The sequence below is a fragment of the Haliotis cracherodii genome, unplaced genomic scaffold (genome assembly GCF_022045235.1).
Source record: "Haliotis cracherodii isolate W230 unplaced genomic scaffold, xgHalCrac1.p SCAF_9, whole genome shotgun sequence".
Classification (NCBI taxonomy): domain Eukaryota; kingdom Metazoa; phylum Mollusca; class Gastropoda; order Lepetellida; family Haliotidae; genus Haliotis; species Haliotis cracherodii.
In genome coordinates this window covers 4,581,871-4,607,728 of record NW_027266343.1, presented here as the reverse complement: position 1 = coordinate 4,607,728, position 25,858 = coordinate 4,581,871, and the positions used below count along the sequence as shown (strand labels likewise).

At 37.9% G+C, this 25,858-nt stretch overlaps 1 protein-coding gene across 2 annotated transcripts in view; it reads left to right on the top strand.

Annotated features, from left to right (window-relative positions):
• The window catches only part of LOC139452667 (protein mono-ADP-ribosyltransferase PARP15-like), a 76,195-nt gene that overhangs the window by 24,736 nt on the left and 25,601 nt on the right, over positions 1 to 25,858 (top strand). For both annotated transcript variants that reach the window (XM_071234209.1, XM_071234208.1), the window contains exons 4-5: positions 2,177 to 2,193; positions 15,167 to 15,202. In XM_071234209.1, coding sequence (XP_071090310.1) covers positions 2,177 to 2,193; positions 15,167 to 15,202 — 53 coding nt within the window. The remainder of the gene's footprint in view (positions 1 to 2,176; positions 2,194 to 15,166; positions 15,203 to 25,858) is intronic.

The following is a 25,858-nucleotide window of genomic DNA, read 5'->3' as shown; positions in this document are numbered from 1 at the left end:
TCAATTGTAGATCGAGACTTATTTTGGGGGGATTTAAAATGAAACTATTGTTCACGACTGAATGAAGCACAGTGTAGTTACCTGAAACCCGAAACTCGTTATTTTAATGTAAATATTGTTGTAATCTTTACATTGAGTTTCATCACAATCGTTCAAGAGTTCCGTCTGAATACCTCGAAATAGTCTAATATGCTTTGCACAGAACTTATACCTCTCAACTTCGCTCGGCATGCCGAAGATCCGGGTTCGATTCCCGACATGGGTACAATGTGTGAAGCCAACTTCTGGTGTCCCCCGCCGTGATATTGCTGGAATATTTCTAAAAGCGACGCAAAACCATACTCACTCACTCACTATACCTCTAAACTCAATAATCAGTAAATCAGTTTGACGGTAATGTATCCATCACATTTGACTGATTGTACTCCACAACTTTAAACTGTATACACATGCAATGTGAAGCTTTTGAGATGTATTTCTGGAGAGTTGTTTGAAGATATATTTGTAAATATTCGGTCTATTGGGGAATATCCTTGTCTAAACCTGCTTCTGTTTCACTTAAGATATTGTTATTGTTACACCAGGACTGGAGGCGTCTGTCTGGTATGGAAGTCAATACCTTACATAAAGTGTCAATAAGAGATACATGTATTTCCCTGGAATTATCTGGTTCATGCTTATTACCTCCCTTAAATATGGGACAGATTATGCTTTTCTCCCACTCCTCAGGAAAACTACAGTGTGAACTTTTTGTTTTCAAATGGCATCGTGTATTCATGTCTTTCAGCCATGGAAGCCGTGTAAATTTACACTTGTCAGAGGGGTACACAAAGTACGTGATCTAGACTATCAGTTTTCAGACTTTAATTTTGTTGCAGGCTTCAAGGCTGGGTGGGTTAGATCGCTGAATTTGTGTGCTGGCGATAAGGTGCCTCACTCTGGCAGAGTGTGATCGAATCCTGAATACTAGAATCTGTACTTTACTTAGAAAGTGTTATCCCAAATATAACATTTGTTACATTTAACCACTTCCTTAATGGCATCGTGTATTCATACTTTTCCAAAATAACTTGAGGTAGTTCCTTGCAATAACCAGTTTAATCCTTTCTTTCTTTTAATAATCTTCTCGTTTGGTAGATAACGTCTCAAACAATCTTCGTAGAACTCTGAAGTTTTTAATATCGACTCCAAAGTCTCGGTGAGCTCTTATATTATAGCTGCATATTATCTTTGTATAATAGTCTCTGAGTCTTCATCCCACCATGGAGGTTGCTTCCGTGTTGTTATAACGTAACTCAACTAGAAACCCTTTTAGTGTGACATACAGGAGAATTGTACAATTCTATCTGTACCCTTATTTTGTTATTTATTTCCACTTCACTGAGAGATACAAGTTCTTCAAACTTTGTGAAAATTGATTATCATCATTTCAATCTTATTTCTCCACTGTTGTCAAAGTAAATCGATTGTTACTATCTGATACACATATTACACTATGGTTCCATCGATCATGTTGGCACACCATTCCAATGACGATTAATCTGTTGAGAAAAGACAAACATGGTTTAATGTTGTGATTACAAGAATAAAATCATTAACAATATTTAAATAAAATGCAATTTACGCCACGAGATTGGGAAGCCACACCAAAACCAAAACTATCCAACCATGGTTAAAATTTCACAGTGACTGTCCTACCATTAGGTGACAGTCTTTTTAAATACCCATTCAGTCACAACAAAAGACGTCTACACCTGACCCAAGTAATCTTAAAGAATATCTTTATAGCTCACAGCATACACACAGTCCAAGTTATCTCCAATACATGCGGCCAAACAAACTTAAATGTGTTTTTGGCAACGTATATACTTTTTAAAATGATATACACCTCATAAATATCACAAGGGCACTAGACATATGAAATTGTCACGTGTGACTCCTGAACCCGACTGATTGATCATGAATCCGTTGGTTAATGAAAAGGATCTGTGTTTGCATGCAAACCTGGCTTGTCTACTGAAATCGGTTCAGACTTATTAACAATTAAGGGTTGGTTGAGATGTAATAAAGCTTCACCCTTGTCAGTCCATATTTGATAGAGCTTTATGAAAGGCAGTTCTGGTACAAACACAGAAACGTGAATACTATTAACTTTTATAACTTCTTCTTATTACAGCAAGAGGCGAGCACGTTGTAAGTACCCATGCATATTCACCCCTTGATAAAGTAATGATATTAATGTGTATGTTATCATAATGTTCTAATCGTCAGTTGGCTTTCTATTTTCTCTGTCTCCATCTCGTCATTTATGACTTTATTAAATTGTTAATATCTACATCAATGTGTACCAAAAGTAGGTAAGCATGACATGTTTGATGTTGTCATTATTTACTCATGCATGTATAATCATTAATTATTAATTGAAGGTCTAGAAGCAGTTTACTTTCTGTTGGTACATATGTATGATATCAAACTGACGTATTGTAAGTTACAAGGTATTGATAATACATTTTATCAAAGAGCATCTGCAGATAAAATAATTTAACAACATTAACATATCAATTCGTGATCAAAGGGAGATTACTCATGTTAAGTATTGCAATAGCGCGTCATGTAAATTATTGCTTGGTGCATCATGTATTGCATAAAGCTGTATAAGGCAGGCGAGGAAGAACGGCGTTCTTTTCAGTTGAAACTGGTACCTGGTGCGCAGTAGCTTTAAGTTAGGTGAGGAGGAATATGGACGCTACACATACGATTCGTTTCGGACGTTGACGCTGATGGCTCCAAAGAGAATTCGTTCGCAGAAAATGGTGAAGACCAGGAAACCGCGAAGGAAACGACAGTTGTCATCAGCAGTGGCGGGAAACTGTGCTCCACAGCCCGGTCATGACACGACCATTTCGGCTGGAAGTTCAGGAGAAACGAGTAGAGTCAAGCATGACAGGCTGGATTCCCTCAGGTGAGAACAGTATTAACCTAGGTATCGATTTTGAAACAAATGTTTATCCTTATGCAGGAGGAATATCTGAATATGCAGAATTGCTAAACATCAGCACTTCTGACGAAGTAGTGCTGGCAGCTGATAATTTAGGTACTTTAATCAGAGACAAAATTTACAAGAGACAGTTATCCAGTTTGTAGAGTGGTGTTACAAATGAGCCAGACACATTTGGTTTTCTAGGTATTTGCGACAAAAAGGGAATGCAATTGATGGGAAAGAGCATACCAAACCAGAGAATATTGAGGAATGAACTACACTACATATTTGCCACGGTTTATCTAGAGCGCTATCCACAAAATTATATAGATATCGTCAGGAGTCGGACATGTCCAGTGAATTGCGAACTGCTTGGAAATTGGTCTGCAGATTACCCCATAACAGGATACGTCTGACTGGAGGAGTGAAAGAAGATATGAGAGCAGGCTGCATCTCTTACACGAGCACAATGGTGTGACCATGTTTTTGAACAGGATGAGGCAAGGAAGAGACATTTTAAAAATATACACTGACAGTACAGGAGAGGCTGGAAGTTTCAGATTGTATGGGGTAGGTAAATGGTCAATGTTTTAGCTGATCCTCCATTGCTCCTAATGCATTTACTGCTGTTTTTTCACAGCTGCAGAAGAAGTTGTTCCAACCAGTGATGTAGCAATACCGTCACACACCTGTCATGTGGTCTGGAAGTAGTTACGTCACATAAGAGCACATAACTGATTTGTCAATCAACAGGGATAGATGTGTTGTTGAGAAATAACGCCTCTGAAGTTTTCCAGCATACTTTGCTTCCTATTCAAACTTCGTTTCCACTTGCTATTGTGCTATTGTGTTGGTGTTTATCGTTTGTGCCTTTTTGGTCTTATCTATATATGTAATTTGTATTAAATTCCCGCTTGTTTTTTTTGTCATGGTGTATTATTGTTCAGTTCCACTTTTTTTAACTCGCCATGTGGCAACACACTCATGTAATGAGTTGTGAATTCTTTTCTTTTTTATTTGTTATTTATTCTACTTTATTACCTATATCTATGTGTACGCTTTAAGTGTTCTTTTACACCCTCCTATAAACGAATGAATTTTTTAGTTACAAATTACCTTTCGTGCCGTGTTGTGATTGCACGTTTGTTAAGATGACTTTGCTTAAATAACAGATTTAAGCCTCGTATTTTTTGTCACAGAACTAAGTTCGGCAGGGATCCTCACCATTCTCATTTAACGATCAGATCAAAGTTCTCGCTGCCGCAAAACAAAGATCTGAGGACATCACATTACGGGTCACCTTTCAGGAACTTTGACCGCTCTCTGAAACGACTAACAAGAAGTGGACATCAGCCAATTAGAAAGCAGGATGTTCGAGCTTTACGGCACTCGTTTCAACCTGGCGAGTTTCATTTCTGACTATGCTTGAAAAATAGTTTGACAGTCCTCGATTAAAATTGTGAAAACTGAACAAACGAACATTCTGGAATGACTAATATATGGTTGCGATTGTCTGGCAGTGCTTCCCACATACTGTGCAACGCCTCCTTAGTCGTACGGGCCGTATCTGTTGTTAGGAATACCCTGTGTTAACGTTTTACGAGGTTGCATGATAAGAAAACACATTCTTGTGTAACTTTCATGATTGCGTAAGCAACGCTTTGATTGGTCGGATGAAAGGTGTCTCAGACGTGACGCGTAATGGGATGTCATCAGATCTTTGTTGAGCGATAGCGAGAACTCAGATCTGATTTTAATGAGATTGGGATCCTCACCCTCTGTGTCAAGATTGCACATGGGGTGTAATGAGGCACCTCCTATCATCATCACCTTGATATAACAACGGGAGCGTTTATATGAGAATGGAAATGATCACCTTACTTCTTACATTAAGATCTTTCAGACCAAAGTTATAGGTTTATATTCAGCTTTGTCCACTGGATACAACCTTGATTTCCCCCGACTGTTACGATGATGCCTCGTTAGGTAGGGGAGCACATATTTTTAGTCTTCATGGGGTCTGGCATTCGTTGGCAGATAGACACAACTCTACACGCATCGTCAAGGCCTGACATGATCAGTAACCATCTTTAAATTGACTTTTCAGCTTTTCAGTCTCGTAGACAGCCTAATCTAAATCTGCTAAATTCTTCCCTTACACTTTGTCAGTGATCAGTGACAAGTGCTCATGAGATTGCTCACTTCAGACCAGGGTTTGACGGACAGAGGTCACCTACACCAGGGTCCGACACAACAGTTCACGGCACTTACATACACCGTCAGGACCATTACCTAATTGTTGCTATACCTTCTCACTTTAGGTGATGTCTCCTGTTCGTAAATGCTGCTTTACAGGGCTGTGGTCCGGCGCACAGCACACCTGGCACATCAACAACCTCAATTTGGAAGTGCTCGTGTTGTCGATATCACACTGGCAGGAGCTCCTCCGGTACACTCAACTTGCTTTTTCGACCAACAACATTATTTCAGTGGTTTGCTGTATATGCTAACAGGGGACGACACACTCTCACTCACTCCTTCGACTGAAGATCTGGTCATTCCATCTGGTAGATTTGCTGGGTCTACGCTTATTGGTCCAGCACATTCCAGGATGTAAGAATGTTCTGCAGACGCGCTATCTAGGTCAGGAAGAGCAGCTCCTTCCCAAGGTGTTTCTACTCCTATGTTAGCACCTAGGTTATCCCAGCATTGACCTCTTCGCATCTTGGCAGAAGTACCAGATCTCAACTTATGTCTCCCCTTGGAGGTGGAGGTATTTAGCATCACTAAGTGCTTCTTCTTAAGGTGGTGCAGAAGATCTGGGCACCCAAGAGGCTCACTCTGTCTTTGATCGCGCCTGCTATATCTGCAAAGGGCCTCACCAAGAAGTTAGTCTTCCTCTTGGCTCTGGCTACTGGGTGAACGAACTACATGCATTTGACCACATTCGTTTCTAATATGAGAGCAGGGCGCAGAGTGGCGCACTGCAAAAAAAATCCATATATACAAGCTTGTATATCCTTTGGAAAGATGATATTTCCAAAGGATATACAAGATTGGAATGATGATATATACAAAAATATACAAGTTTGTATATACGACATATACAAAAATATACAAATTTGTATATATGGTGTATCCAAATTTGTTTTCTTTGTATATATTGGTAAAGGGAGATAATTATTATGTATTTGTGTATAAATATTATATATGTGCAAATTGAAGTGTTTTAAGTTGAGCACTGTGTTTCTTTGTATATGTTGGTAAAGGATGATAATTGCTATGTATTGCTCTATATCTGTTTTGTATGTGCAAAATAGTATCAGCAAGTTACAAAAAACTGATATAGTGGCGGGTAACATTACTGGAATGTTTAATTAGTACTCCACACTGTTAGCGGGAGTACATACTGTCCTTGCAATGATATTGACGGGTGGGCGGTTGAGGCGTCTGGTACTTTTCCTGGCGCGGTGCTTGGTATGTGAGTAGACTTTATGGTCAAATGCACAGAGAGGATTAGCTGTCGGGGGCGATTGCATTGGCGGTAACTTCTGTATTGAAAGTGTTTGAGCTTGGATTCGTTTTACGGGGAGGCCGCGATGTGTTTTGTAACATGCTCTCGTGCACATATGCCAACAGAATGGATTGCACAGAGGATGAAAACTATTTTATCACTACTTAAAAGTGTTGAATTTGGTTTGTTCTGAGCTGTCGGTTTCATTGTAGATATACATTGTTATAATGTGAAATCTCGGCGGAAACGCGGAAAATCGCGTTTTGTAAAACGGTAGTCCTTGCAAAAATCATCTAAAAATATTATCAAAGGTTATTTTTTAAAATACTACGAAAATATTGTGTTGCCGGACTACAATGGCGGATTGTCCTGTTTTCGTTCAGAGTGTTCAGCATCAAACATGCCGTTATTATTATTCATAACACAATCGTCGGATCTTACGTTTCCAGACATCATACGTTTTCTATCATGGATACTTGCACTATAACGGGGAATGTAGCGTCACACATAAAAACTGTTAATACTCCGATGATGACTATGTTTATGATGAAGTTGTCTTTTATAAGTGAATGAGATGTTGAGCTGGCTTGGTCTAATTGGTATTCACTCCCTGAAACATAAATATTGTTTACTAGCATTGTATTATGAGCAACCGGATGCGTAAATAACGTGTGTAATATATTCCCGTATTATATTTTATAATACTTGTTCTTTTAATATTGTTATCAATGAGAGAACGAAGATTACCTTGAAAAAACACAACAGCATGCATATGTTCTAGCAAAAGGAAACTTGATATATATTCATTTGGCTTAATTTCTACTTTGGAAAACTTAGTTGGCGCTCTAAAAGCTTGACGCTGTATAATTTGGCACGCGCATGGTTGGGTGCAAACCATTTGTACATCAATACTACTACTACTACTACTACTCGTACTACTACTACTCGTACTACTACTACTAGTACTACTACTACTACTACTAATAATAATAATACATCATGATGGCAGTTTCAATGTAAAGATAAGTATTTCTAAAGATATGGAAAATAAATCTTGATAACTGCTTTAATCTTTGATCTTTGGGAAAATAATTAAAGGTGACAGGAACGTGATTTACATAATTAAAATATAGAATAATATACAAATTATGAGAGGGTTTGTGATTTATTTTGGGATGAAGTCAGTATTTAACTTGCGCTTTCCGACATTATGCGTATTTCGCACACGGTTAAGAAAAAAAATGCAATCAATTTATTAATAAGAAGTACGAATGCATCAATCCTACATCACAGGACCATGTACATAATTTGTTGAATGTTATTTCGTGAATACACAAATTGCATAACACATTCCCTGAGGACAAACCCAAATTGCCCGTCCCTTTGTGACAGGTGTTAATTAGAGAATGTATTGCCACCACATGTCCCAGCACTTTTATGACATGTAATGAACCTAGTCAATCCCTGGGTCTGTAACAACAACATGGGTCTAATAAAATCAAAGTAACATAAATGTTACGTAATTCGAATTAAAAAAAAGACTGAAAAAATGTAACATGAATATAATTGCCCTTTTGAGGGTAATATAATTTTGGGAAAATATACGTTTTCTCGTATTTATGGACGACTTCACACAAGCTGAAAAATTAAACATATGTTTATATAGCTATATTTACATACATTGCATTAACATGTAATAATAATATTGATCATGTTTGTTAATTTGTACATTTCGTTGTTATTGGTATCCTGAGTATGTTGTAATAATGTGTTCTGATCTTATTTGACGTAGATTACATGAACTAGAAGAGTGACTTGCTTTCATCAGCGTGAATGGATTACCCACACATATACCCTTAATCCTTTGTCAAACAGAAAGAAGTCATATAGATATCTAACTGGTACTAAAAGTTCACTATCAATCTCCTCTGATAACAAACTTGCATTTAATATCCCCAAGCTACAATACCCAGCATGCTCATGGAGTAATTATGAGAAATCCGAATGATATCCTGTCTACGTGGTCACACCCGGTGATTGTTAAGACATTCAGACAGTATGGCAGTCTGTATTCATTTCTTATATCCCAAAAGTACCCACCAAGCTTCCTTTTATTAACATTGGGATGAGGGGAGATATACATATTGTATTAAATAATACATCAATACATCAAAACAGAACAAAAAAGATAGGTCAACAGTGCGGTTGATGGAGAGGGGTTTCCTAAGAAAAGCTATTTAACTGTTTAATACTTAATACGTGTCTCAAAGTATGTATTAATTCTTACTACTAGTTATTATATATGTGCAAATCCACCCGAACGTCGGATGTACATGGCCGAGTTCAAAATAGCTAAATTAGGCACTGTTCAAATTGTTTCCAATAAACCACTGATTAGAAACTCACTTACCCTTTAGAATAGAATCGTTTCTTAATATATTGTAGTTGGGGCATGTGAAAAAATTGATGCAGTGTACCATTGTGACAGCCACAAGAGCATGCATGATGTGTTATCTGAGATGTGTTTTTTAAGCCGATGGAAGTTTAAAGTGACAAAATCTGGTATCATGGCTTAACTGAATACATGTATAACATTCTCCAAGTTTAATAATCCTCTTTTTCCGGTGACTATTCCAATTATTAATGGTATCAGGTAGGAATGACTTGGCATAGCATTCTGTTCTACAACGTAAAGCCTGTGAATTGGTTAGATTTCTTTATATGTAATCACTAACAGCAAAGATGTTTTCCATCTTGTTAAAAGGTGTAATGGCTACGTTGGTCTCATTTGGCAGGTGACCGAATCATCAGACAGACCAATCAAGTGTGACCAGTGTATTCGCCTGGTCTAAACTAATAATTACTGTGCTGCTCTCGACTGTGGGCAGAATAAGCTATTCAAACTCGTTAAGTGATACAGATTAACCAGATTCCTCTACGCTGGGCAAACACTGGTCTATGTAGAATCATATCGTTATCTGGGACTACGGGTTGACGAGCATCTAGATATGTGAAACTGTGAAAGAGTTGTACAATTCTGCCAGCCATGCTTTGTCTTATTCTGTTGGGTGTATGTCTTATGGTGTTTTTATAAAACTGTATGAAAGTCTTGTGGAGCCGGTAATGTTCTATGGCTCTGGTATATGAGGATAAAACGATAATCTAATCCAAAACAGAGCCTGTAAATTATTTCTTGGTGTTAGTAACGGTACCTCCAGTATAGCCACTAATGGAGACATGGGTCTCTCCTCCCCGTTTGTTACATTACATGCTAATGTTTTTAGACTATTCCAAGATTTAATAACAGCACTTGTAACGCTTTGATGGAGAAAATGGTTACTATGTAAAAGTTCATGGAGTTCTATAGTTGTTAAAATTGCCTGTAATCTTAATATTTATGATGTTTTAACTGCTCCAATGTCCCGAAAGAAGAAAATTGCCCATATTAAGAACGTTCTCATTATCAAAGATGAACTGAGCTGGAGAACAGAGCTTTGGAACGATAAACATAATGTTAAGGGCAATACATTAAGAACTTTCATGATCGTAACGTTGTTGCTCCTTATGTTTTAAATACAGGAATGTGGGTGTGTTGTTAGCACAGAGTAGTTTGTTCAGTGATATAAACAAAGATGAACTGAGCTGGAGAACAGAGCTTTGGAACGATAAACATAATGTTAAGGGCAATACATTAAGAACTTTCATGATCGTAACGTTGCTCCTTCTGTTTTAAAAACAGGGATCACCGTCGCATTTTAGCTAGTTTTAGATCTGGATCGAAACAGGACGATTTACAACCCCCCAACCCTTTTAGAAAATAGAATCTGCCCACACTGTTTTAAATTTGTTCATAAAAGTTTGTCGAAAATGAATTTCACTTTATTCAATGTTATGTCCTTTATGATCTTAGAAGTATTTTACTTAGATAATGGTCATCTCTTTTGTAACACGTGACGCGTTCATAAAATAACTTCCTCTGTAAGGTTCACATCCAATTGTCAGACATCCCATTTGGCAGGTGACCGAATCATCAGACAGACCAGTCAAGTGTGACCAGTGTATTCGCCTGGTCTAATTAAACTACTAACTACCGTGCTGCTCACGACTGTGGGCAGAGTAAGCTATTCAAACTCGTTAAGTGATACAGATTAACCAGATTATAATTGTGTAAGTGGCGTTTGATCTGTGTCGGGTTGTGGGTGTGTTGTTAGCACAGAGTAGTTTGTTCAGTGATATAGAACATAGGAAATTAAGAAAATTAATAAAAACAAATCGTTGAGGTTGTTTTGCATCATTTTCATTAAATATATTGTTACACAGATTAAACTGCTCCATAACCTGAGTACAATCTCACCCACTATAAGTACAGTATTATATTACGTTGAGGAATTCTCTAAGATCGCAATGACAAGGTACGCCTATATTTTGCAACCTGAATCAATTCCCTGGAGCGTCAAGACCATACTTTGCTCGGTTTAAACAAGAAATGCAGTTATATCCGCTTTGTCGTAGATAAGTAATAGCGAAGGCCAAACAAACAAAATTTCCCTACATTTCGTAGAGATAGCTACTCTAACATATGTACCCAGAGCAGCTAAAGATAAAAAAAATGCGAATATATATATATTTATATATAATAATGGGATCATCACAAACATAATTTTTATGAATGCTAAACCTCGCAATAGATGTGTACCCTACTCACACACGAGTCCCACAGGAGACAGGTCAGCCAAAGTGGCCCAGACAGAAGACGATCACACTTAAACACTTAAAACAAAGCAAGAACAACAACTTTGAGGAATAGTGTCCTTTGCAATGATCTAATGAAATACATCAAAATGTGTGATAGCACTCGTTTCAGTTTATGTTGTATAAATAGTGTCTTTCTGATAATGAAAAAAATATAATTTCTTATGATAACTTTTCCGCCCACTGTATGAGTCAATGTTCCACATTAAAGTTAATAAGAAATAAATATATTCCGTAAAAATATTTTACTTCTGGTGTATGATTTGATTAAAAGTGCATAACTTAACCTGTAAATTCTCAAAATGTCTGCTTTCTGGCCACTTGGTCTGTTCCACTTTAATGAAAGGTAAACAGGTAACTATTTCTTATTTCTTAACTAACCATCCTTGACTAATTCTGACTAAAGGTGTCGTACGCATTTTATATTGATCAAACTGTTATTAAGATCTGTACAGATCTTCTATTTCTTATGTAAAACATAACGAAATACAAATTATTTCATAACATCATATAGTTGTCATAATGAAAATAGTATTAAAGCATTGTTGTCACATGCATTAATAATACTGTTCGGTATCATTAGTAAACTTTGCAACCACATATTATGTGAAACCTTCTATAAGAGGTGAAGAAATTCAATGAAGCAGAGGTAAAATCTAACCATATATACAAAATTGTATAGTTTTGGAAATACCAACTATACAAAATTGTATATTTTGGAAATACCAAATATACAAAATTGTATATTTTGTATATATGGGTATTTTTTCTTGTGGCGTTCATCTTGGGCTGTGATGTAATTTCATTGCTAAGAATCAACTCCCGGGGAAGCCAGACCGATCTTAAATCATTCTGCAGGCTTTCGAGACTGCTGGTTTGGATGCCCCAGGGCCAATATCCCTCACGAGATCAGAGCGATTGCCTCGATCATGGCTCTCCACAGCACAGCCACTACCGGAGAGACGTAGCCTTAGAGGACGTGGAGGTCGTCCACAGATTTGAACTCTTGGTTGTTGCCCAGTACATCTGAAGGTATGCCCACCTGCCGTACCGTCTGATAAAGATGCATTAAGGTGTAATGAAGGACAAGTTAAATGAAATAGTGAAATCTAAATATTGTTTACATTTGAATACCTATTCCTGCATTATTTGGTCAAAATGCCCTTCCGTTACAGTACTAGCTCCCCACAAAATCTTCAGATGTAACGTTCTAAGCAGTAATGTGCTCTTATGTGAGGTCACCATTTCCAGGTCACGAGCCAGCTGTGTAAAGGTGATGCTACACCACTGATTGGAACAACTTCTTCTGCAGCTGGAGCTCTCACAGCTCAGTCTTTCTGTTTAAAAAGCAGCTGCAAATGTGTGTAGGGTGTGGTTATGCAGGATAAGTATACAAATGTGGAAAAATGTTACATTTTACTGAAATGGTAATGGACGTCGGAATGGCACGAGGCTGGTTACACAACGGACTTCACATTTTTGGAATTCTTTCCAGTTATGGTGTCAGTTTTTTATATGGTGTAAATTTCTGAAGAACAAGAAAGTTATATTTAAATCCGATAACCAGGCAATGGTCACTGTGCTCAACAGGCTTACTTTCAAGTGTGTTGGTAAGACTATTCATCATGCAGTGCCTGAAAATAAACCTGCTTAGTTAGGGCTCGCATAGTCCAGGGTATATGAATGCAGACAGCTAATCCACATCATAATTTCAGATGTTCCAGGAATTGACACCAGACGCCGAAAACGGCCCGTCTCTGATTCCACACCACTCGAGGATATGGAAGATGAAGCTCATAGGTTACTAGATTCTTTGTCTTTCAACACCAGGAAAGCTTACCCCAAGGCATTAAAAGCACTTGGGGCATTGCAAGAGGAATTTCAGCTGAATCCCTACTGGCCAGTCAACAGCAATTGTTTCAGCACATAGGGTGTATGGCTTTAAAGGGAAGAGCTCTTCATCGGTCGCCCAGCATCTTATGTCTGTCAGCAACGCTACAGATAACTTCATCTTGGATAATGTTATGGCTGGCATGATAAATAGTAATCATAATATAGACACCAGCTATTCTCAGCAAGCAAGTACTACCATTAATTTTCTCTTCAACCTAATTTGTTTAAAAGCATATTTTTGCATTTATGTGGATTAGTGAACAGGTTGGTGGGCATAACCGGGGCATGGGACTTCTGGCGCATGACATAATGCTGCATGGGAAGCAGCTTACAGTAAGTGTCAGGCATTCCAAAATGGATCAGAACTGTCTATCCTGTACGTTGATCATCAACTCGCAACAGGACGGGCGGGTGGGTCCCATCAAGTCCATGTTGGAGTATTTAACTGACAGAAGCAAAGTAACCAAAATATCTAAATCATTCTTTCATGCAGATGGTTCATGTGTCAACAGATAGCCAGTTTACAGCACTCCTGAAGAAGCTTCATTGATCTAAGCTCTGATGCGTACACGTCACATTCCTTACGGATTGGGGCGGCAACTTGATGTGCATCACCTCTGATACAACTAAATCTTTGGCAGAAGATGAAAGTCCTAGAACCGCCAACAATGTTGTTAATACACTAAGGCTCAAATGACTTGGTTATGTTGTCAAGAACAAGTCAGACATCTTCGTCATAGACCTAAAGTAACTGAATAAGCTATTGCCTCATACTATAATCGTGCGGCCTGAGATTTTACCAAGGTGGGCACGGAAAGGGGCTGATTCTGGGGAAGCGATGGACAGGAAGCGGAAAGGAATTAATCAGTGTGATCTGTTGAAGTGTATCTTCTTTGGGGTAGTGTTGTGAAACATGAAATTGTGGCACGTGACTGTGCTTTATCGTGAAGATGAGATACATTTTTCTGAGGTGGACATAACCATTTGCATGGTACATATGTTAAAGGGAAGGTCCCTCATTTTTAAACCATTAGCTAAAATGCTTTGTCAGCATATTTGGGATTGTTTGTTTTTTTGTCACTCCAGCATATTTCTGTGGTTTGTGTTTTTTTCTTCTTTCAGGGCTGCCGGGATCAGCATCACTATGTCACACTTAGTCTATGACTAATAACTGAAACAAGACAAAGATTGCATAGAAATCCTAATGTTTCTTCATGAGTAAGATGATGAAAGTCTTATCATGTTTGGCTGATTGGTCGATGATGGTGCCCCTCTCTGTTATTCCTCTCATGTGTTACCGGTACTGTTAACCACCCACATGGTGGAATGTGGGCTTTACTTTAGGGAGTTGACCATTATGTGCATTTCATTTGGGTATTTTCATTTGCCTTATATTGTATTTATAACCAGCAATAAAGTGTGCCTAGATGTCTTCAAACAATTCAATAATTTGTATTTATTTCATTAAAGTATGCTTTCTTGGGTCGGTTAAACTTTCATATGTTGGTAAATGAATGGAAATCTGTATATTGTATTCACAATTAGCAATAAAGTGTGCCCAGATGTCTTCCAACAATTCAATAGTTTGTATTTATTTCATTAAAGTATGCTTTCTTGGGTCGGTTAAACTTTCATATGTTGGTAAACGAATGGAAATCTGTGATGCAATCTGATTTGTTGAAAACGTTAAATGGATTTTTTCTTCCAAATTCCAAATATGAAAAAAGTTCCATTGGACTTGGCGAAATGAAAATTATGTTTGATCCAAATTAGTCAGAACAACTTCTCTATTTTTCACATTCTACGAATGATGTACAGTTAGTTACCACACCTCCTCCGTGGTCTAGTGAATAGAGCGTCTTCCCCGAGAGTTTAAAGTCGGTTGCTCGATCCATGGCCAGGTCATACCAAAAGATGGTACTTGTTGTTTCTCTGCGCTCTGCATTAAGTGATAAAAACAAGGACTCGTCAGATGGAGTCTTTATAAAGGAGGCGTTAAATGCATTATAACATGAATATTCCCTCAGTTTCAGGCAATTCTTCAAGACGTTCTTGTGCAAAGAGTGAGTATACGTTTTTAGAAAGTCTGATAGTATTTATATGAAACATGATTTCAGATGTTATATCAGGTGGTATATGTATGATTGGGTGCAGTTGGGTAGCTTACTTGTTAGAACACCAGCTCGTCATACACTCGAAACAAGACATGGTGCAAATTACTCCCATTTATATAGCTACTATATTGCCTGAAGGTGGCGTTAAACCACATTTGCTTTCTTATATACATTATAACATTATGTTTTTTTTAATTTGAAGTTTACACGATATACGGCTTTTCCATTAGACGATAGGTCGGTCACATGACCCCGAAATTGACGTTCATAAGCGTATGAACGATTCAATTTGACGTTCATACGTTTTTCACGAGACCGTGTTCTTCAAATGACGTAAACACTTCCACATTCCCAGGAAATCCCTGAGAATTCCCTAGCACGAAAGATGCATAAGCGTTCTTTGCTGATCATTTAGAACCTTTATTCTTGGTCTCAGCGTTTCAGTATACATTGAGAAATGTCAGAGAGCGTAACTGCATGTTTGTTCACAAACATCCTCGCTACGGCCCATCCTAATGAACAAACGAAGAAATGCACTTCTAAACTATCGTAGTATCGACTCGAGACGTCCCTAGGCTGACATTGACCGTCTCCAGCAATCTATGAATTTATTTTTGTGTCTGTTTGATGCATCTTTATTCACCTTTCAATGATCGGCCAGTTGATCAATGATGACTAACACATGTTACCTCCACAGGTTTAATAACAACTTTGGAAATCTCTCCCGTCACGTTTATCGTGTCGGCCATTTTGACGTCTTGTACTTGATGTAAATATATTACTGACTAACTGAGGTAGTTCTTTACAGACCGTTCTCATCTAATGAGGATATGATTTGAACACATGTGCTGCCGAAGATATTTCTGAAGAGCAAGTTGTGCATCCATACGCCCATGTCACCTCTCGTTTGGAGGAACTATTTTGCTCCGCGATATAGCTGGTTGTTGTATGGCTGTCAGTGTAAACATGAAGTCACACGTACTAAATAAAATCGTGTTTAGATCTTGGCCTACATCCTTTGAGGTAAGAAATTGTAATAAAAAAATTATAAGAATTGACTTTGACTTTGTGTGAGTTCATTGGAGTATGAACCTTCATAGAGTGAGGGCCCAACATTGTATAAACGTCGTCGCAAGCTCCGACGTTCATACAGTTTGGCCCTCACGAATAACAAATCGAGAACATGCAATGCCAAGCGTGAGTATACTTAAAGGCAAATAAGGCTTAAATGGAATTGCGCCATACTCACCTTGTTATATTTATGTGTTGAAAATTAGACGGAATTAAAATAAACATGTATGCATGGAGTATCCTTCCCTAGGTTTTATAAGTACCGCTAGTTTTGTCTTCGGATTTAGTATGATGAAATATGTATGTATCGTTAAAAGGCATGGTTGATGAGGGACCGACCATTTCATGGATGGGGGAGACAGAAAGGAGGCTTATAGTTTTAAAATTTAACACGTATAGCAAATTAATTACTATATCCATACGGAAGATCAAAATAAAGTGCTGACGGGAAAATGGCTAGACATCCTCCTCCAGTAAATGAATAATGCAGACCGACCGTTGCTACATATATATCAGTCTCGAAGAAGATATTGACAACATCTGACTGCGGCTCTGTGATATTTGCACTAATGCAAATTACAGTTCCATTATGTTTGTGCAACATGGATGATGTGAAGTGTGCATCTATTGTGACTTTGGTCTATTTATGATAGAATAACGGTCAGTGACGCTCGTATTATCACTCTGAAACGGAAGTTTCTATTGATAGAATTAGGTGAGTGTCATGTGACTATATGTTTTCGTAAATAACTACTTTATCAAGACCCTCGCCCGTATGAAACTTACACGTCCATGTTCGTGAGATTATGAATCTTTCTTGCTTCTCGACACCAACTGAAATAAGTGTATGTAGGATAGAATCTATGCTATTGACTTTTGACGTTTAACGCTATAATTATCCATGACGTGTACCGGTACTACAGATCACGTGATTAGTACACTCCGCATGGAACAAAGAGCCATAATGCCAATGGGTGAGTAGCGCTATCTGATGTTTAGTCAAACAATTTTCGGTTATTGTTCGCCTGAAGATAATATTTTATATATGCCATTAGAAACATATTCTTGTGTTGACTTGCTATTCTCTCGCTTTACCATGTTCACACGTTGGTTACCTCTATTCCACATTTTGAGAACAGGTCAGTTGATTGCTATATTAACACCCAATCCTGGCCATGGTAATATTGTCTTATTCATAATACCCATGATGGATGTAGCTTGTGGAAACGCTTCCCTATCAACTTTGTTTTGTTTTTTATTGAATGTTTTCATACAATCTGTTTTTCTCACAAACATTAAAAAACATTCAATTTTGTAGGTTATGAACCAATGGTTGATGTAAATAATAACCTTGACAACAATATGAGCCTGTTGAGTTCGGAAAAAAATGAATATGGGTGACAGAATACTTTTAGCAAATTGCAAGGGCCTAGCAGATAAGAGAAAACGTAAAGAAGAAATGAACCTTTGCCGAAAGAAGACATTTTCGACAATGTGTCTTCAAGACATTTATATTTCTTAAGAAATCAAAACATAATGAGCAAGTATAATAACGCCTTACAAGTCAATGTAAGAGGAGTTCCTATTTTGTTCTGTAATAATTTTAAATACAAATCCATAGATTTAAACAAGATACTAATGGAAACTGTATAAAAGCAGATATCACGAAATAGGGTATAAGGTTAACTCTAAATAATATTTATGGGTCAAATCCAGGCGAACCTGTTTTTTTACAATACTTTATTCAATAGTATTGACGAATTTGAAAAGGTTATATTGAAACTTGCTACTCAACCCAGTTGTCGATTTGGAAAAATATAAGCACATCAAAAATCCCAAAGCAAGTAAGTTAGTTCTTGAGTGAGTTAGTGAGTGTTATTATTTAACGTCACATGGTCAGTATTTCAGCCATATCGTGACGAGAAGTTGTAGTAGGACAGTAGAATAACTAGAATATCACAGACTTGATTTAAAACTAGTTGAGAATATTAAAAAACAGTAAGCATTAATGAACAACACAATATAAAAATGTGCAGGAAATCACCTGGATGAAGGGAGATCACCATACTGGGTACCATGGGGACTAACAGTACCTTTGCTTCCTGCATGGACCCTGGCACGATTTATATCATCCCTTCAGTCACTGGCGACAGTGTACCAGTTAAGCCTTAGATTAAAATAACGAATATACTACATTTAAAAGCATGGCATGCAGAAAATACTTCGAATGATATGGGACTTACTTACTTATATACCTTCTTAGGGGGACAACAATTTTACGCTACTTCAACCCCCCTCGAGGGTACAGCCACTAACAATCTAAGTTATTATTTAGCACTACCAATTTGTAAACGAATACATTCAGTACATCAACATTTATGGACAAGTTCGATTTCTTTTAAAAAGCTTAACATTAAATGAGAATTAACATCATTAAAAAGGTCTTTAACTGTTTTGACACTGAAATATTTATCCCTTGTGATGGAAAAATCAATGCAGTCAAGCAGGACATGCTTGACCGTGATTCTTTCATCACAATGGATACATAACGGAGGATCCTCACCTTTTAATAAATATTCGTGCGTATATCTGCTGTGGCCAATACGACATCGTCGCATAGTGACCTCTTCAAATCTGGACTGACAGCCCAAGTAGGTGTAACCGGTATTTGGTTTAATCTGATGTAATTTATTGTTACCTACTTGGGTGTCCCACTTCCTTTGCATCAGATCACGGATGGAAGATCTAATAACAGGTTTATAATCAGTGTACGAGATAAGAAGTGGTGTCACAGATTTGTTGAGTGCTGCTTTTGCAGCAGCATCGGCCATTGTGTTACCAATGATACCAACATGGCTTGGTAACCAACAAAAGACGCAGTCATATTGGCCAGTAGCAAGATCATTAAATAATTCAAGAATTTGGATTGAAAGTTGATGTTTGCATGATATACTTTCAACCGCCTGAAGGCACGAAAGAGAATCTGAAAAAATAATGAATTGTTTATGTTTAGATTGTTTTTTTGGTATATTTTAGTGCGGTAGAAATGGCGTTTGCTTCTGCTGTAAAGATGGAACAGTTATCTGGTAATCGTGAAGATATTGTCCTGGATTCAATGACAGTGGCACTAGCAACAGCACCACCATCCTTGGATCCATCAGTAAATATAGATTTATAAGTGTCATAATTGTTCCTTAATTGATTGTATTCTTGTTGGTTAATTAGTTGAGTTGTATCTGATTTCTTTAAGTTGTTTAATGTGAGGTCTACCTCTGGCTTTACCATTTGCCAAGGAGGTGATGAAAACGGTTGAGAGGGAGCAATATCGTGCAATTTAATATTAGAAGCAAACATGGCAGACTGGATTCTTATTCCGAGTTTTGGAACGAGAGATGATTTTTTATTGTAAATATCTTGTTTAAGAGGATTCAAGACGCAATTAAAAGCGGGATTTGACTGATTTGAATATAATTAGTGACATATTGTAAAGATAATTTCAAACGGCGTTGTTTAAGAGAAGGTTCATCCGCTTCTACATACAAACTGTGAATTGGAGACGTTCTAAAGGCTCCAAGGCAAAGCCTCAGGCCCTGATGATGGATAGTATCTAGTTTTTGTAAGTTACTTTTGCAGGCTCCACAGACGATGGAGCCGTAATCAAGTTTTGAACGGATCAGGGACCTATGCAAGTGCAAGAGTGTTGTCTGACCCCCTCCCCACTTCGAATTAGAAACGACTTTCAACAAATCAAGTGCCTTCAGGCATTAAGCTTTAAGGTATTTAATATGTGGTAAAAAAGTGATATGGCTATCGAAAATAAGTCCCAAGAACTTGGCCTCCTTCACAACTTTGATAGGGGTACCATTTAAATACAGTTCAGGGTCATTATGCGGCTTATATTTTCTGCAGAAATGTATACAATTAGTTTTGGATGTGGGAAATTTAAGGGACCATTTATGAATTTTATTGAGACAGATTTGTAACTGCCTCTCTTCTGTATGCATATTTTTACATCGGCAAGAAACATTAAAGTCATCTACGAAAAGTGATCCATCCACTGAATCACTTAAAACCTTTGAAAGACTATTTATTTTTATAATAAATAAGGTAACAGACAAAATACTTCCTTGTGGGACACCCTAATCCTAATTATAATGGTCAGGCAGGGTGGAAGCCACTCGGACTTGAAATTGTCTGTCTTATAAAAATTGTGATATAAAATGAGGTAAACGACCTCTCAAACCAAATTCATGTAAATCCTTTAGAATGCCATGCTTCCAGGTAGCGTCGTAAGCCTTCTCAAGATCGACGAAAACTGACACTACATGTTGTTTGCTTACAATAGCATTTTTGACAAAGGATTCTAGTCGTACTAAATTATCTATAGTACTTTTTTGCGGAAACCATATTGGATATTTGTTATTAGATTATTGGTTTCCAAATACCATACTAATCCATTATTCACCATTCGTTCCATGGTTTTGCAAACACAGCTTGCTAAAGATATATAGGACGGTAATTTGAGGGATCTGTATGATCCCGACCAGGTCTTGTTGTGGGTACTACAATGGCATTATGCCACGAAGGAGTAAAATTCCCTGAAGTCCATATTTGGTCAAAGATTTTTAAAAGTGTCTCAAGACATGATTCAGGCAAATGCTTCAGTAACTGATAATGGATATTATCATCACCCGCTGCAGTATCATGAGCTTGCTCAAGGGCGGTATGTAGCTCATGCGATGAAAATACTTCGATGTAGTCTTTACCATTATTAGAATCAAAATTAACTTTATTCTTTTCCTGTTGTTTCTGATTTTTCTGAATTTCAGGGACATAATTTGTTGATGAAGAATTTTTGGCAAGAGTTTCGCCAAGTTTATTTGCAATATCTAATTTATCAGTTATTAATCTGTCACCTTCTTTTAGATGGTGTACAGAAGATTTTGAACGTTTGCCTTTTATTCTTTGAACCATGTTCCACACTTTGGATATGGTTGTACGTGAATTAAGTTTGGAGACATAGTTCCTCTAAGATTGACGCTTATTTTGTTTATAAGCACGTTGTGCCTTGGCACTAGGAATTTTAACAGTGTTCAAGTTGTGAACTGTAGGATGTCTGAGAAAATATTTTTCCACTTTCTTCCTGCACTTTCTTGCTTGTTTGCAATCACAGTTTAACAATGGTTTACGAATATGAGGATTTGCAGAGGACTTAGGAATTGTTTTGTCAGCAATATCATTGAGTTGACTCGAAAAAAACTGGATGGGATCAGGTACATGTATGAAGTTGTCAGGTTGTTATATATCAACACATAAAGTTTCATACAAGGACCAATTGGCCTTGCTAAAATTCCACCGCGATGAAGGCGGGTCATCATCAGGTGTTATAGCATTTAAGACAGTAGGGAAGTGATCACAGACCTTTCAAATTCATTGTAAATGTTTGAATCTGTGAGGGACAGATCAAGGGCTGAATAGGTTCCAGTAAGTAGGATGTAAGTAGGTGCTTGAATCATCATTTAATAGACATAAACTATTATCAGAAATAAAATCTTCAATAACTTTCCCCTTGTTATTTGTACTTGCACTTCCCCATAGAGGGTTATGCCCGTTTAAATCGCCCATGATGATGCAGGACTTAGGGAGCTGATCATATAGACTCTGTAGATCAGACTGTCGAAGAGCAGATGAAGATGGGTTATACAAAGAGCAAAGTAATGCGGATAGAAACAGCTTGAAGATTACTATTTAAATGTACAGGACTGTGAATGACGTTCTTTCTGACTAAAATAGTAGAGCCTCCAGTCGATTTATCACCTGGAGGAGAAAATGAATGATAACAGTTGTACTGCCTTAGATCAAACGTATCAGTGTGCTTAAGATATGTCTCTTGGAGACATAATGCTGACGGGTTTTAATCTTGAACTAACAATTCTTTTTCTCATTAAAATTCTGTCTTAGTCCTCTGCAATTTTATTGAAGTATATTAGGGAATGAATCATGGTGGTTCAATAGGTGATCTCTCACGCGAACGTGAGGAAGAAGAACTCCTATCAGAATTCTCAGACGATGGTGTTACTTCCATGTCCAAAACACCATAGGAGTTTTGAAGAGGTACCTCTGAAAGGGGAGGGATTCCTGGGTAATTGTTTTTTACCTAACTTTTTTCTTTCCCGTTTCGACAGATTGACACTTGCAGTTGTTGGTTCAGGTGGAGTCTGACTCGCTGCCTGAGAAGTTGAAGCTGGTGCTGTTGTTTGTGCATTAGATGCAGTTGCCACGATTCGATCAGATCTGACCCATGTCAACTCTGTCTGACACGAGACAGATGAAGATAAAGTTGGCTTTGAGACAGCAGAGTAATTTAGTGTCGATTGAGGTGGTGATTGAGACTTAAACAGTTGTCTAGCTTCTCCAAAAAAGATTTCACACTTTGTTTTTAGTGTTTTTTTTATTCATTTTTCCAAATAGGACAGAATTTGGAGGAGGCCATATGTTTGCAATCACAGTTCGCACATTTGAGGTCTTGTTGGCAATCAGTACTCTCATGGTTGTCGCAGCGTTGACAAACCACGGAACGAGTACAGGACTTGGCCATGGCCAAAATGTTGACATCTAAAGCATTGGAGTGGACATACACCTCCACTCAGATAGTTAGTTCTTGAAAAAACAGAAAGCTTTTATCTAATTGATGATTGGAGAGAAAACAATTCAATATGTAATGAAATACACATTGCTGAAAAAAAGCCTGCTAGACTTGACTTCTTGGTCGCACAAGACATAGCAAATATTGATTCTACAATTGAAAGGGAATACAGATCTGATCACTCTGCAATAACTTTGACTCTTTCAAATGCATTTAGCGAAGAAAGAGAGGTGAAAAGAAAAAAATTGACGTAAACTTAGAATTAAACATTAATGACACTCTCATTTAAGAAACATTTTTTTTATGAAACTGAGAGGCAAATCAATATCGATTTCCAAAAAAACACCAAAAACCAAAAATGAAGAAAGTAAAACCTTAGAGGAAAAGATAAAGCAAATAGAGAAATTGGGACATATTTTCAGAATATAAGGGAATCAAATCAAAGCTGTCAGACTTATCTTAATATACTCACACACAAAAGAAACGCAAGTTGAGTATGCAGTATACATGTTATTTATTTTCAACAGTAAAGACAAGAAATACTAAAAGGGCAAGATTGACAAAAAAAATGACTGAAGACAGTTTAATGGATTAAAAGGCAGAAGACATAATTGTTTTTTTCAAATGTTAAGGGCCTACACAGTTTCGGGTCAATACCCAAAATGTCAGTCAATACCTGGTGTGACTACCATTAGCCTTGATCACTGTCACACATTTCCTGTACATTGAGTGGATCAGACGATTTGTGAAGGCCCTAGGGATCATCCTGCACACAGCTGTGCGTAGTTCATCGGCAGCTGTAGGGACTGGGCGCACATTGTGCAGACGCCTTTGAACCTCATCCCACAACTGTTCGATGGGGTTCAGATCAGGGCTGAGGGCTGGCCACGGTAGAACACGGATGTTGTGTTGTTGCAGAAAGGCCATGGTAGCTCTGGCAACATGGGGACGAGCGTTGTACTGCTGGAAAATGTGTTGTTAATGTTGTGCCAAAAATAGAACAACGTCGGGTCTGATCACTTGGTCGATATACCGCTGAGCAGTGACGCTGTGTCCCCGACCTTGACCAACATTCAAAAAGCACATGGGTCCAAGTTTCGCATTAAGTCCTATCCCTGCCCATATCATGACGCTAGGTCCACCCCATGGATCCCTTTCCACAACGTTTCTGTCAGCGAAACGATCACCTCGCCGCCGCCAAATTCTGACTCTTCCGTCTGCATGGGAGACACAAAAGCCACTTTCATCAGAGAAGATGACACGCCTCCACTCACGATGACGCCAATTGTGATGACACTGTGCCCACTGAAGTCGTGCTTGTCGATGCCGTGGTTGGAGAACAGGACGACGGCAACATCTGAGGTTGTTGGAACGGAGACGTCGGATCACAGTGTCCCGGCTAATGTGTCGATTATGTGTTCCTATGGTCTGTTGAGCACTTTCACTTGTAGTTAGGAACGGATGTCGCTGGTGTTGACGGGTAATCTGCCGATCTTGTCGAGGTGTGGGTACCCTAGGGCGACCGCTCCGAGGAAGGTCATCTGTGGTCTGTGTAGCATTGTATCGATGCAGGAGACGGTAAATTGTGGTTATGTTAACGTTGAAATGACGGGCAACATCTTGAACAGTCTCCAGCTTCCAAACGTCCGATAGCCTGGTTTCTCTGAATTTGAGTTAGACGTGGCATTGTTGACCAAGTAGTTGTAGGTCCAAGAATCGGCCACAGTTTTATACCCACTACAGTTCGTGACAGTTCGTGCATTTTCGATTTCGAGATAAATGGGTACATGATACCCACATATTCATTGAAATGGTGCATTTGGGCGATTCGTTTTTTATGTTGCGGCTTACTCGGGGCAAAAATTCAACCAAAAATTTTGATAATACCATCAGGCTTCACTACATGCTAAAACTCGTATCAATTTATGGTTCCGTGTTTGTTGCCTATTTGCTTAAAACCACTTGCTTTTCTTTTGCGTGTGAGTATATAAAGTGATTTTTCAAAAACGGAAAGAAGAAGAATCTAGGGGAATACAAATAAGAAACAGAATCTAGTAGTAAGAGCAAGGAGAGAAACCATCAAAATATTTTTGTCATCTTGAAAACAGTAACTATACTAGAAAAATACAGTATGAGTGAGTGAGTATGGTTTTACGCTGCTTTTAGCAATATTCCAGCAACAACACGGCGGGGGGACACCATAAATGGGCTTCACACATTGTACCCATGTCGGGTATCGAACCCGGGTCTTCGGCATGACGAGCCAACGCTTTAACCACTAGGCTACCCGACCACCCCAAATACAGTATGATAGCTGATAATGGGGATTTAATAGCTGATGGACAAACCATTCTAACTGAACAAAGTAATTTTGATAAGAAACTACACTCTTCATCTTGAGAAACAACTTTTGAAACCATATAAATATTACACAAACTTAACACACCAAAACTAAGTAAATCACAGTTTGATCATTTACAAAACATGATTAACAAAAATGAAATAACAAAGGCTGTAAAGTCTATGAAAAATACCAAAAGCCCAGGTTGTGATGGATTCCCAGGGAGTTTTTCAATTGTTTCCGGAAATAACTTGGAATATGGGTATACAAATATATCACAGAAACATTTAAAAATAACACTTTAAGTCTAACAATCAATAGAGGTGGCAATACGTTTACATCCAAAGGCACTAAAGATAAACAACTACTAAAACGGCTGGTGACCGATTTCTCTCATAAATTCATTGTATCATTTTATTTGGACCTGCATAGCAAACATAATTAAAAGGACACTTTATACTCTTATACATGGAAAACAAACTGACTTAATCCCTGGAAGATGTATGAGCGAAAATGATGCTATATGATATCTTGTTTGAAACCAAAT